The 13,057-nt window shown below is 53.0% G+C and overlaps 1 protein-coding gene across 2 annotated transcripts in view; it reads right to left on the reverse strand.

Moving 5' to 3' along the window:
• Positions 1 to 221: 221 nt before the first annotated feature.
• The window catches only part of GRAMD1B (GRAM domain containing 1B), a 177,071-nt gene continuing 164,235 nt past the window's right edge, over positions 222 to 13,057 (reverse strand). For both annotated transcript variants that reach the window (XM_027081980.1, XM_027081979.1), the window contains 4 exons: positions 12,291 to 12,381; positions 8,490 to 8,597; positions 8,054 to 8,171; positions 222 to 5,538 (listed from right to left, as the gene is read on the reverse strand). In XM_027081980.1, the coding sequence (XP_026937781.1) occupies positions 5,449 to 5,538; positions 8,054 to 8,171; positions 8,490 to 8,597; positions 12,291 to 12,381 (407 nt within the window). In that variant the 3' untranslated portion in view covers positions 222 to 5,448. The remainder of the gene's footprint in view (positions 5,539 to 8,053; positions 8,172 to 8,489; positions 8,598 to 12,290; positions 12,382 to 13,057) is intronic.

Genomic DNA, 13,057 nt, shown 5'->3' on the forward strand with positions numbered 1-13,057 from the left:
GTAAATAGTGATGCTGCGATCTGGACTCAGAGCTGATTCCCAAACCTCTCATCCGTTCCACTTCATCAGGCTGCCGCCCTCCCCTGGGAAGGAGGTCCTGGCTGGCTGGCTGTGCACGTGTGTCTGCGTGTGTGCCTGTGAACACATGCCTTCAGGGCTTGCTGTGATCACACCTGGGAAGACCAAAGACATCTGGGGCCACGAGGACTAACGAATCAGGCAATGAACACACACCGTTTATTACATGTAGTTCAAGACTTTTTTGCTTTTAATTCATACTGTACTTCCATGGCTCTAGCTACTTTACATGACGATTTGACCGGAAGCCTCGTTTGTCTCTAGGTACTAGCAGTTAAGCTTTTAGACCTTGCGCACAGCGCCAGGCAAAGTACAGTTATAGCTCCAAATACAGATGGCCAGACAACTCAACTGCAATCAACCTGTGTTCTTTCCCATAATGGCCCAGGGCAGGGGTTGGGGATGCTCCCTCTGCCTCACCCCACCCCCACCCCCATGTCAGGATTCTCCAGGGGCCGCAATGGCCTCGGACCCATCCCTCCCCACCTTGGAGTCTAGGTTGAGTCGGGGGCAAAGCACCATGGGTTTGGGAAGATGATCTGGTCCATGCAGAGAGTGGTCTGGCCCTAGAGTGCAGGACAGAGAAATGCGGGGAGCCACACACTGTCGCTGGCAAAAATGCTTGCTTTTACTCTGCCATCTCAGTGCGTGGCACCCAAGCCCAGGGCCAACTCCCCAGACACAGCCAGCTGTCTTGCCTGGAGCAGAGGCCACCATTTTTTGCTTCTGCAGTGTCTCATCGTGTTGAGAGAAGCAAGGAGGGCCAAGGGGCAGAGGTGACAATGTTCTTTAATGCCTTCACATGTCGGGTACATCGTCTGGCATCAACTCCTCTTGGCAGGCAAAGTGCTTCTCGCCAGCAGCCAAGGCTCCAGTCCAGGCTTCCAGGCCTGCTGAGGACCTCAAGTCGCAACAGGAAACGATGGCCCAGACCCCTGAGCTTCCCCCGGAACGCCAAAACAGGGAGCTGGCTGGGTCCATCGCAGCCACGGCTGGAGCAGGAGTGAGGTAACAAGGCGGGCAGAGAGGTGGGGAGGCGGGGGCAGCTCTCTGCGCCGTGGGCAAGTTCCTGCTGCACGTCAGGCAAGCAGGGCCGCTAAAAGGTGGCCTTCCAGAAAGTGCTCCTCTCGGACCCAAAAATGCATCTTCTGGAAGAAAACCTAGAGGTGGAGGGGAGTGGGGCCAGCCTGCTGGAAGCTGGGGGATGAGGGTCGGGGGTGTTAAGTGGTGGATGGGATGATTGTCCCACAGCCTAGAGACGAAGGACGGAGGAGGAGAGAGTCAGGAAGAGAGGTCCTCAAGCTTCCTACTGGAGTGGGCAGGTGGAGTCAGGGGGTGCCCTACCACCTGGGGGAAGAGAGGAGAGCGCTATTTCTCCCGGGGGCCCCTAGGGAGGAAGGGCTGGCCTTGGCTGCCCTGAAGAGCTAAAGACACAGCATGGTATGGCGCAGAAAGGATACTTCTGAGACCACACAGTCCAGAAAGATTCTCTCCCTAATCCTTCCTCCAAGATTTCACCCTAGACGTGCTGCCTGCAAACGTATGGACGTGGTCAAGCTTGGGTCACAGACAGGGCAATGGAGAGAATCCACTTCTATCAAAGCATTCCTCTTGCGCTTTCTTGGTCCTCCCCCTTCCTTGTAATCCCAAGTTCTCAGTGTCAGCGCTCTAAGGCAACCCAAGGATTTTAGCCAAAGCTTCACACTTAATCCAAACCCCAACAAAGCTGGAGACAAAAGAGAGGTGGTAGAAGCAGGAAGGACTTCTCTCCACCGTTTGCTCTAGCAAGGAGGAGGGAGGATGGACAGACGGACGGAAGGCTTCCCAGCCCAGGGACGGAAGGTGGGCTTAATCCAAGCCAGTGTCCTTGCCACCAGCCTCCTCTTCCCAGCTGAGAGAAGGTCCAAAAGGACGCTTACAAAGCAAGACTAGGCCAACAAAGGAAGAAACACCCTCCTAGGTTAACACCGAGCAATACAGCAAGCTTCATCTTTCTCCCTCTCCCTGCCCCACCCGCCTCTCACTGGACCTCCCTGCCCCTCCTAGCGCGCAAAGAAGATTTAACTACCCTGGATTTCCTGGGAACCCAGACCCTGCCCTACGACTCATCTAAACTGCAGGGAGGCTCTAGTCCAGAAGGCTTGTCCTCTCCTGGCAGGGCACCTTCCAAGTTTGAGAAAGCCCAGCCTCGCCAGTCTCTGACCCAGCCTCCAAGATCATGTCAAAGCTAGAATCCACCTTAGGGACAGTCTAGCTCAAGCCCCTCCTGTTACATATGAGGCTCCAGAGGCTCAGAGACTGGGGCTATGTGTGTGGGGGTGTGTGACCTGCCCAACAGCAGAGCCAGGACTCAGGCCCAGGTCCCCTGAACCCCTCAGCTCGCTGCCCTTCCAGAGAGCTCTAAGTTGCTGACCTTGCTGTCCTGGAATGTTATCCCTTTGTCCCAGGGAGTGGGATGGGGGAAAGAAGAGAGTTACAGACATGACTGGCCTCTCCAACACCAGTCCTATCAATTCCCCCCCAGTCAGCAGGAGTAGAGTGCAGACCCGCTGCTGTTCTCACCTGTCTAGAAACGGCAAAATCTTTGAAACTGAGTGCAAGCTCTCGAGTGTCTCACCACATGAGTCCTCGCAGAAAGACTCCTATATGACTGAGTTCTTACGTGAAAAAAGCCAAACAACAACAAAGAAAACAAAACAAAAAAATGCCCTGGCTGGAAGAAATAACATAAGACATGGTGGTTTTAATGCCCGCTTACAAGCCAGGGCTGCCAGCCACGAGTCACAATGTCATTTACGTGCTTCACTCCCAGACTGAGCTGCCAGGGCAGAGGCCCCTTCTCTTTGACAGGTTCCTGAATAAAGGGGAAAAGCTTTTGTTTGGGAGTGAACACAGCTGTTGGTTTTCTCCTGGTTTGAAAATCAAAAAATTACTAGACTAGAAAGCTCCCACAAACGATCCTTGATCCTTAGAAATGAGGCCAAGAGATGCTCCCCACGTGCACACACTGCCTCCCGGGTTCAAAACCCCAGAAATCAAGAGGGTTCCTTGGACATCCCTCCCTGTCACCTACTCCTTCCTGAGAGGGGCCCGAGAGGTGAAGCAAAAGCCGAACAATGCCGCGTAGCCAGGCCCACTATACCAGCTTACTCCCAGCAAAGAGTCCTTTTAAAGTCACCCCAAAGGTCCCAATATGGTACCTTTAATAATTGAATAATTTAAATAAATAAATATGTATGGAATACATTAGAGAATTTATCACTTGTCCTTTGCTTTCAAAAGTTTCGGGGAATAATTTTGACTTCTGGCTACTCCAACCAGAAAATTCCTAGCAGCCTGCACTGTTTCTCCTTCTTTGGCTCACGGCCCATGAACCCTGACCCTCACCAGGGTCTCCCATTCAAAGTCCTAGACAGGGACAGGGACAGATATGATCTTGAGCCACTGGCCCGTGGGCATATGCACACTTCACACGGATTACATGCAACTCCATTTGCTCATGTCTCCTTTTCTAAAGAAGGGATATCAACATTCTAGATGACCATGATGGAATAATCCATCGCATCCTACTCCCCCTGGGGGGGGTGGCCTGGGTGTGTCTCTTTCTGTCTTCTCATCCTGCCCTTAGGGCAATAATGAGGCCCTCTTCTCAGACAGACTGAAGAGTCAAAAACTTTCTTTAATCGCTAAAGTGGGATGCTCAGGCCAGTCCAAGAGAATACAACATGCTCTTCTTTTGGGCTAGATCAGTGATCAGATCTACCTTTCTTTCCTCTGCCCCTTCCACCAAGGGGTCCACTAGAACAAGCGACCTGGAAGAGCTCTCCTTGCCAAGTTGGTATAATCCTTTCCTGGTCAAGAATCTCTACAAGCTCTGCCTGGGGCTGGCAGGATTCCTTGGGTCATCACAGGGAGAGACAGTAGTTAAGTGTGTGAAGGATGGTAAGCCTGCCCAGATGGGCCATCAGTTCTGAGCCAGCCCCAAAGGCCCTACATGACCCACTTTCCTAACCCATGGTCTTCTTTCTACCCCTTAGTGGTCTCATACCTCTCTGGGGCCAGAGACTAGAGAAGGCGCTGGTTACTCCCTCTGCCAGAACTTCCACTCCCAACTCTCAGAAACAGGGTTTGGAATGGCCCTCTGTGGGGTAGACTCCATCTGGCTTTTTCCTGCCCAAACCTACGCACCTTTGCCAAATCCATTCCCTCCAAGGCTTAGGTCTTCTTTCATGTGCAAAGTGTCTCAGACGGTTGTCTCCCTTGACTAAGCTGGTTCCTCACTGAGAGGAAATGAGGCTGGCCGCCAGAGTGCTTGGATATAGGTGCTCGCGACCCATAGTAGTTCTGCGGTTAGACCCTACAATTCTTACACGGCTAGTGCATTCACTCTCTCAAACCCTGGAGGCCCTAGAACACACCCTGATTCATCCTAGAAATCAAATGACAGCTCTAAGGGAAGGGGTTAGAGCCACAGACCTGACTTGCTTACAATCGCTAAAGAGGTTTAACAAGATCAAAAATGCTCCCACCCTGACGAATAAACAATGTGCTCTTAGGGCACAGAGGAAAAATAGGGCTTTAGGCACTAAAAAGTGACACTTCACCCAGATCCAGCCTGGGAAAAGACCAGAGAGAAGGGGGGGAGGGGGGGGGAAGTAAGAAATCCCCAGCCCTTATTGGGTCCACACCCCACGCAGGGTAGAGGAAGGTACAGGGGCTGATGGAGGAGAATGCCCTTCAGAACACAGGCTCTCAGGAGCCTGTGGCTACGAAGCCCAAACCCTCCGGAGCAGCCTCCCCAGCTGTCCCGCCGTCCTCTGCACCTGACTCGCGGTGCACGGCCCGCATACAGGGGGCGGCCTCGTATGGTAGAGTTTAGCTTGCGCCCTGCTTCTGATGCTTCCTTGTTCCCGAGAGAACACTTGGGGAAGTGCTGGGTGGGGAAGAAAAGATTCTCGTTTATTTTGGAAACAAATCAAAAGGGGATTAGGGAGTGAAGCACCTTAAGCGATGCCCCCTTGAGACTTCTTTTCACGACCCCAGGGTCTTCACAGGCATAACTCTGGCTCCACGTCTCCCTTCTCAGAGCCAAGAACGGCCAGCGAGGGAAAGGGCGGGGACGAGAGGACGGAGAGGAAGAGGCTCAGGGGAGGTGGGTGCTGAGAGGGGGTCCCTGCCCTCCTGGCCCCTCCGCCGGCCAGCACAGGGGGCAGGCCCGCTCCTTCTCCCTGGTACATAGGCATCGTCTCTTTTTAAAATCTGTATATAATATATATATTTATATTCTCTCTCTATTTATACATATATATTTATATGGTCTATGTACATGTATTGCACAGGCCTCCTGCAGCTGCCCCCGCTCCTGCCTTGTCAGTGATAGCGGTTCCTCTTCTCTTCACTTTCTGATGTGTAGTCACGGGCCCTGATGCCGTTCTGAAGATTGATGAGTGAGTCCTTCATCTGTAAGACAGGGAAGCCCGCCCCAGCCCGGGTTTGTGCCCTCAGTGGCTCCTCCATTCAGCAGCGCCCACCACACCCACGTCTGGCAGGTCCCCCCGCCAGGCCGGGCAGCTAAAGGCAGCAGGCTCCCGAAACAAGGGTCGCTCTCAAGGGACACAGTCTCAGGCTGAAGGGGGACGGCCGATCGAGCCCTGGGGTAAGGGGTGCTGTGTCTCAATGACTTGTGGTCCTTGTTTCACGAAATTAAGAATTCTCTCGAACGTTCCGTTGCCATCAGGACCCGCATCCGACGCCACTGATCGGTCTACTCACTCGGCTTGGTTTCCCTGTGATCCTGAATACACTGTCCTCCTCTCCTGGTACCTTTGCCACACTGTTCCCCCAGCTCAGACTCCTCTCTTGCCCATTCAACCTCACCCAGCTACTATCAAGGCCCAGAACAACTCCAAACTTTCTCTGGCTCACAGCCATCTCTCTCTCTCCTGGCCTTTCATGGACCCCTCATTGGGTTCTGCGCTGCAGTCATCTTTAATGGCTTTGTTTCAGCTGTGTTGGGACTGCACTGTCTTATCCTTACCTTGTACACCCCAGGTGCCAAGCAGAAAACTGAGTAGGCTCCTAGCTGTACCCATGTCATTGAATTAACTGAATCTTAACTGAATTTCTTAACCTTCTTTAAGAAATATATACATCCCACATCACGGGATGGAGTTTACATGGGACAATTCCAGCGGTAGAATCCTACCCTGGTTCTAGGTAAGCTGCCTTGTTAACACAGGACGGTTAACATTTCACAGGTAAACAGTTACGGGTTTTGAGAACCTCTGATCTCTCGGCCTAATCTGTTACTTTCTTCTCTTTAGTTCTTCGATATCAGGAGGGATGAGGGGCCCATTAACGTTCTTTTAAAGGGGACAGAACGATGGGAATTCCCTGGCGGTCCAGTGGTTAGGACTACGGCGCTTTCAGTGGCAGGACCTGGGTTCACTCCCTGGTCGGGGAACTAAGATCCCACAAGCCACGCAGTGTGGCACACCCCCGCACCCCCAACCCCCAAGAAAGGGGGAAAAGAAAAACGAAAAACAAAATCAAGGGAACGGAACGAGACACCGATCTTAATGCTTGTAGAGTCGAGTCTACGAGGCTACAGGTCTGCCTGCCCCAAGCTCCTTCTGAAGGAGACCCACCCTGAATAGAATTCCACAGCTGGAAGGGGACCTGGTCATCCAGTCCAACTGCCCCCCGCCTTTAATTCATAAGTCCCTCACCCCACATCATCACATCGCCCTCTGAGCACTTTCAGTCCTTCAGAGTAGCCCGTTCCATTGCTGGACTGCTCTACCCATGAGGAGTGTGCCTTTCGTTGATGACTCAAAAATCCGACTCCCTATAACTTGTGGCCCTAGTTCAGTCCCCCGGAGGTTCACAGCAGCCTAACCCTTCTTCTAGATGTCAGACCCCAACGTCTGAAGACTGTCCTGTGCTGCTCACCCACGCGTCTTCCCTGCTCCTGAGCACATCTGTACTTCTCTCAAGCCTTCCTGATGGGCCAGAGCTTCCAAGCTCCTTGCTGTGTTGTCTGCCCTCCTTTGGTTAAAAAAAAAAAGCCCTCCTTAAACGTGGCTCCAATGTTATGCATGACACTCTAAACCCATTAAACTGGATCATGATAGCTGCATTAAAATTCTCCCTCCTTAACTTAGAGCTAAGAAACCAAACCATGAAGGGGAAGTAAAGTTGAATATTAACGAGCGCCTCCCGTGGGCCATCGGACCAAATGCAACAGCAATTTCACGAAGCAATGGTTATAATTCCAATTTTATAAATGAAGGAACCGAAGGTCCCTAATACTAAATCCCTTGCTTGAGGTCACAAAACTAGTCAGTGGCAAGATTAGGATTCCACCTCAGTCTGATAAAATGAAGCTAACTATTGATTTTGCCCCAGAACGACTTTCTTAAAAAGACGCATCTAGTTTTTCAGAAAGAAAACCGTACCAGGAAGAAGACGTTATGAAAAGGAGACACAGTACCAGCCATCGTCCCAGACTCTCAGCACAGCCCCTGGGGAGGGGCCACGGCCTGGGCGTTGGGTGTCGTGTGCATGTGTTGAGGGCAGGAGGTGGGGGAGGGGAGCACACGTCAAAAGGAGTTAGAAAGACACGCCCTCTGGGAATATCAATCTCTGCGAAAAGGGGGTTATCTCTTTCAAGGCCTGTCAGATGGCTATGGGTTACCAAGAAGAAAAATTAGCTCTCCTCCCATCTAACCTACAGTTTTCCTACTGCAAATCCAGTGTGTTATTTCACTGACATAATTTTGGGGAATACACGGGTGTCTCCCACAGCTCACTCAGGGTTGGCTTTAAAATTAGAACAATGGATGGCCTGGGGGAAGAACGAATGGGAGGAGGGCATCTGGTGGACGATGATGGAGATGGCGCTCTCCTCAGAGCACAGGGCAGGAGTCCCATCTCCGTGAGACCAGGGCAAGGAGGGACGGAGGGGGCATCTCACCTGGTCAAGAAGCATCACTGAGGACTTGATGATCTCCCTCCATTTTTGGAGCTCGGTATCGTGGTACTTTTGCTGGGACTCTAAGAGCTGGGCCCACTCTGTCTGAGACTGGGGTAACCTGTGGGGTAGAAGAAGGGGTACCCCAGCAGCTGGAGTTATGGCCCGTCGACTGTCCTATGCGCCCAGACCCCTAAAGGACAGAGAGCCACATCAGAGCTCTCTGTCCTTTGCTCAGTGCCCTGGTTCCCCTGTGCCCCAAATCAGAAGCAGACTGAAACTACAGGGACAGTTTTCAGAGCCTGCCTAGGCACTCATCCCAGAGGGTTATCCCCCGGCCAAGGGCAGCAGGGCCGTCCCAAGGAGACTGGGAAGCAGGAGCCGGGACACAGTACTGGCTGGGGTGAAGGTGGGAGCAAGGGGGAGGGGCCAGGATTACCTGTCCTGGAGCCTCAGACCCTGCCAGGCAGTGAGGGTCTGGGTGGTATATTCCAACATCCAGAGTTTGTAGAAGAGCATCATGTTGAGGACGACCAGCAGCACCAGACTAAGAAGACGACAAGGGGGGAAGCGAGAGCCATGAGCCGGCGTCTGGGGGAGCCCTTCCCTCTCAGAGCCGGGCACTCCCCCGCCCAGGGGCCGCTGTCCTTGACCACTGGGTCACCCGACGCGTCACAGGGAGTGGTTAAGTGAGCCAGAGGGATGCAGCGGAGGCGGGGGGCGTGGGGGGGGGGGAAGAGAGAGAGAGAGAGAAGCAGTGTCATCTGGAGGGGCCAGGAAAGGGCCGTGGAGAGGCGTGTGGGGTGAACGCAACAGAAGGGAGAGACATACAAGTCACCCGGAACCTGGGTGCTGGGGGAAGCGAGGTAAGATGGAGAGGAAAAGAGATGATGGGGTAAAAGAAGCAATCACAGAGTCAGCACCTGAAACAGATCCCAGTGCGAGCAAGGAAGAAAAACAGGGAGGAGGCAGAGGTTAGAAACAGGCTCGTTTGGGGAAGGGGAAGCCCGCTCAACCCGAGGCAGAGAGAAAGTGAGCGTCCACGACAAAGAAATGGCAGGAGCAGAGACACAGCAGGATGGGGACATCTAGCAGGAAGGAAGGGGGGCGCGGGGAGCAACTGTACACAGACTCTTAGCACTTCAAGGGTGATCAGTCGAGACAAGTTTCCTCCTACAAACCCAAACCGGGGGAGGAATTCCAGTGGGATTCCCAGCTCTGCCCCTGATACGCCTCCCAGATGTTAGCACAACTGCCCGAGAGCTGCCGTCTCCTCCGTGCACCTGCCACAGCCCTGCACGGGGCACGAGGACCAGTCGAGGCTTCTCAGGGATGGGCTGGAAGTGCTCAGAATCAGGGAGGTGGCAGGAAAACCAGGGGCCGGGGGACCCAGTGGGGAATGATGAAGAGTCACTGAGGCCTGTGGGAATTCTCTTCTCTTGGCCTCAGTGTCCTAAAGATCATTTTATAACAGAGGTTCATGGGATGGAGAGATGAAAGCTCTGGGAAAGAGAGGACGCAGACACGCAGATCTGGGCACAAAGCCTGGCTCACTGCTGAAACATCTCAACTTTCCATCAAGTTTCCTAGCTTCACTGAAAGCCAGTTCCTTCGACAGGACAATAATACCTACCCTGCTGAGGTTGTTATGTGCATGGAAGGAATGTATGTGAAGCCCTCCACAAGGAGCAGTTATTTTCATTAAAGGAGGAAGTACAGACACACAGGAAAAAGAATGACGAAAATGGGAAGATAAAACAAATAGATGGAAAAAAGACCAACAAAGAAAGAAAACCTATACTAAGCCTCTGACCTTCCAAAGTGTGTGCTGCATGTGGTGTGTGGTGTGTGGTGTGTGTGGTGTGTGTTACTGTGTTTCTCACCTGGGCTTCCAGCACTATGGAAGGCGGCATTCCTTAGAGCAGCAGCTGCAAATCCCTGGGGCTACTCAGCTGTGTTCTCGGGGCTCTCCTGAATTTTCCACCAGAACTTCTTAAGGTTGTATTGAATTTCAATGATACCACCTTTAATTGCATCAGGACGCCTGGACCACCTGAATGCCACTTCCTCAGAGTGTGCCGCACACAGTCTTAGTACTTGCGTTTGGGTTTGTGTTTACAGTCCTGTCTGTGCTCAGTGGAGGTCAAGGGACACCCCTGCCTGCTTCCCGAGTGAAGACTTGGGGGTGGTCTAAACAGAGAAGAGGTGGGAGGCTGGGGTCACCACAGGGCAGGCTTATGGCAGCCGGGGCCTCTAAGACGCAGGGCAACCTGCACTGTACCAGAAGGTTCCACTCACAGGCTGGGAGCAGACCCAACGCCTGGACCTTCTAGGGTTGAACGACGAGGCCCAATGATCCTAAACGAACAAAGCGCCAACGTTTGTTAATATGCTATAAAATTTACTCAGGCCCCTGGCCTTCTCTACTAAATAATGACAAAACACAGAGAGAGCTTAAACAGAACTAACCCAAGGTTAGAGTTCTCTGTTGACCAAAACCAACATCAGAGATTTAGTTTTAACAATGGATGAATCACATTAAAACGATGCTGCTAAACGGGAATTCTGCTGGCTTTACGGCTGTCCTTGTGTTTAATCGTGTAAAAATATGTTGGCTTCTTATGCCATAGTCAGAAGACTTTTGCATCTACTTTTATGTGACATATTCAGGTAAGGTTAGCAAAAGAGCCCCCCTCGTGACCCTCAAAGGCCCCTCTCCCTGCGTGGTCCCCAGGTCTGTCCTCAGCCCATTTCCTTTCTCACGCTCCATACTCTCCTCCGATGATCACTCTCATTCCCACCATGGCTCTAACGCTACCGACAATTAAATCTGTAACTGCAGCCTGAACTTCCCTCCTAAGCTCCAGGTCCACATCAAGAAATATCTATCTGTCACATCCGCCTGAACAATCTATGGCAGCTCAGAGACATCGGGAACTGACGGCATCTTCTGTGACAACTTTCCTCTAAGTTCCAGGTTTCTGTCCATGACACAACCATCTACAGGCACGCAGATCAGGAAGGCCTCTTCCTTCGCTACGTAACCAGGTGTAAGGAGCCTTCACCTTCTGGGCCCTCTCAGCCCCAGGAGGCCCTCATCTCAGTGTGACAGCCCCTCCCGCCGAGATCACTGCCGTTTACTCCTGTTGGCCCCCACTGCCTCCAGTCCGTTCTTGTCTAGCCCATGCCCCATACTGCCATCTGAGTGATATTTTTTTTTTTTTTAAGTGTAAATCCAACCATGTCAGTCCAGGGCTTCCTTCCCAGATTCCTGTGGGCAGAGCTGTGCCCCTGCTTCTGCAATCCTGAACAATACTTTAGTGAAGGCATGAAGGGCTGGGGGTGGGGTGGGAGTCACAGAAGCAGGACAGAGCTACGCACAGTCTAACGCCTGGTGCACACCTGGTGGAGCCAGCGTCTGGGCAGCTCCTGAGCACCCCCCAAGCTGTGCCGCCACGTCTCACAGCACAGCCCAGGCAGGAAGGGCTGGGCAGCCAGGCAGTGGGCCCGGCCAAGCGGAGGAGCTGTCTGTACTTAGCTGTCCAAGCTGCTCCTACTCAAGGTTTACCAAAGTCCTGAGCAGGCTCTGGGCTCACACACAAAGCTGTCTTCCCATCTTACACCCTCATGTTTCTCAACGAACTTGCTCCCTGGCCCAGCATCTTGCTGTGCAAGTTGCTGAGCCCACAGCTTTACAGCATTATGGCAGTGATTATACATGGCTTATATTAAAATAAGCATACACTTTTCCTGGACTCTAGTCATCGATTGTGTCCGGCCACCCTGCCAAAGGGTGGGCCCCGTAAGTGCACAGTCCCGACGCCTGGCACAGAGCAGACACCCAGAACGTCTGTCACAAACAAATGAATGGGCTCCTAAAATGCTCTGTGGCATCTCTATGTTAGCATTTATTCAACAGTGTAGCAACTGTCAATCTCCTGTCTGTCTGACCCACTTGAAACTGAGCTCCTGAAGGGCATGGAGGCTGCATGCAGCATTTTCTTCTGAATCCTGAAGGCCTAGCATACAGTAAGTGCTGAGTAAAACAGAGAAAAAGCAGCAAAGAGGCAAGGAAGGACAGATAGAGCAACCGATCTGGAGAGGGACTAGAGGAGAAGGCAAAAACCAGGGCAGCAGCGAGGGTGTTCGGATGCCTGAGGAAGACAGACGGGGAGGAGGTGGCAGGCGAGAAAGGAAGGCGGCCGGGGCAGGGCGGGGGAGGAGAGCCGGAGTCCCTTACACACAGCTGATAACCAGCAGTAGCTTGGACACACTCTGCAGGTGGAAACCATTGGGGCTGTCCTCGGGGATGTGCCGTGTCTGCGTGGAACCTGTGGGGAGAAGGAAAGAGGTCATCACCACGTGGTCCGCCAGCCCACCAACGACCGACGTGATGCTGGTCACGCACAGAACCGCCCGTGACGCTGTCGTGGCAACGATGCGAGATGTGGACCCGGCCCTCAGGGAAGGGAAGCTCCTGGACGGCAAGGGGGACAGGAAGGTGACCGAACAAATGAGAAGGTCACCTGACCTCTGTAGCTAGGACATGCAGGTGCAGGACAAAGCGACCTGCAGCCGTGGAAGGGAAACAGCACTGGGCTGGGACCAGAGACAGCTTTCAGCTCTGGCTTCATTCATAACTGGCCACGGGACGTTGAGTGAGTCACGTAATCCACTGAGGATCAGTTTATTCGAATGCAAAGTTAGCCAGGAGTCCTGTATGTAAAACTCACGAACAACGTGGGAGCGCCCTGGCTGAAGCCAGGGGAGGGACAAGGAAGGCTGGCACCCTCCTCCTTCCCCTGCCCTGCCCCACCCAAATCTGATGAACATCCGGGGAAGTGCAGAGCACAGCCTGAAAATCCCTTGCTGCATGTTTCCGCGACTGAGCAAAGACAGGAGGTTGTGAATGGCTGGATGGGACGAGGGAGCCCCACTGCCTGGCAGGCGGCCAAGGAGGGGGCTGCCTCGCACTCCCTGACCTTTGTGTCATGCGGTAACCCTGAG

Source organism: Aethalodelphis obliquidens, unplaced genomic scaffold, assembly GCF_003676395.1.
Source record: "Aethalodelphis obliquidens isolate GAN/ISIS:26980383/991018 unplaced genomic scaffold, ASM367639v1 scaffold46, whole genome shotgun sequence".
In the NCBI taxonomy this organism is placed as follows: domain Eukaryota; kingdom Metazoa; phylum Chordata; class Mammalia; order Artiodactyla; family Delphinidae; genus Aethalodelphis; species Aethalodelphis obliquidens.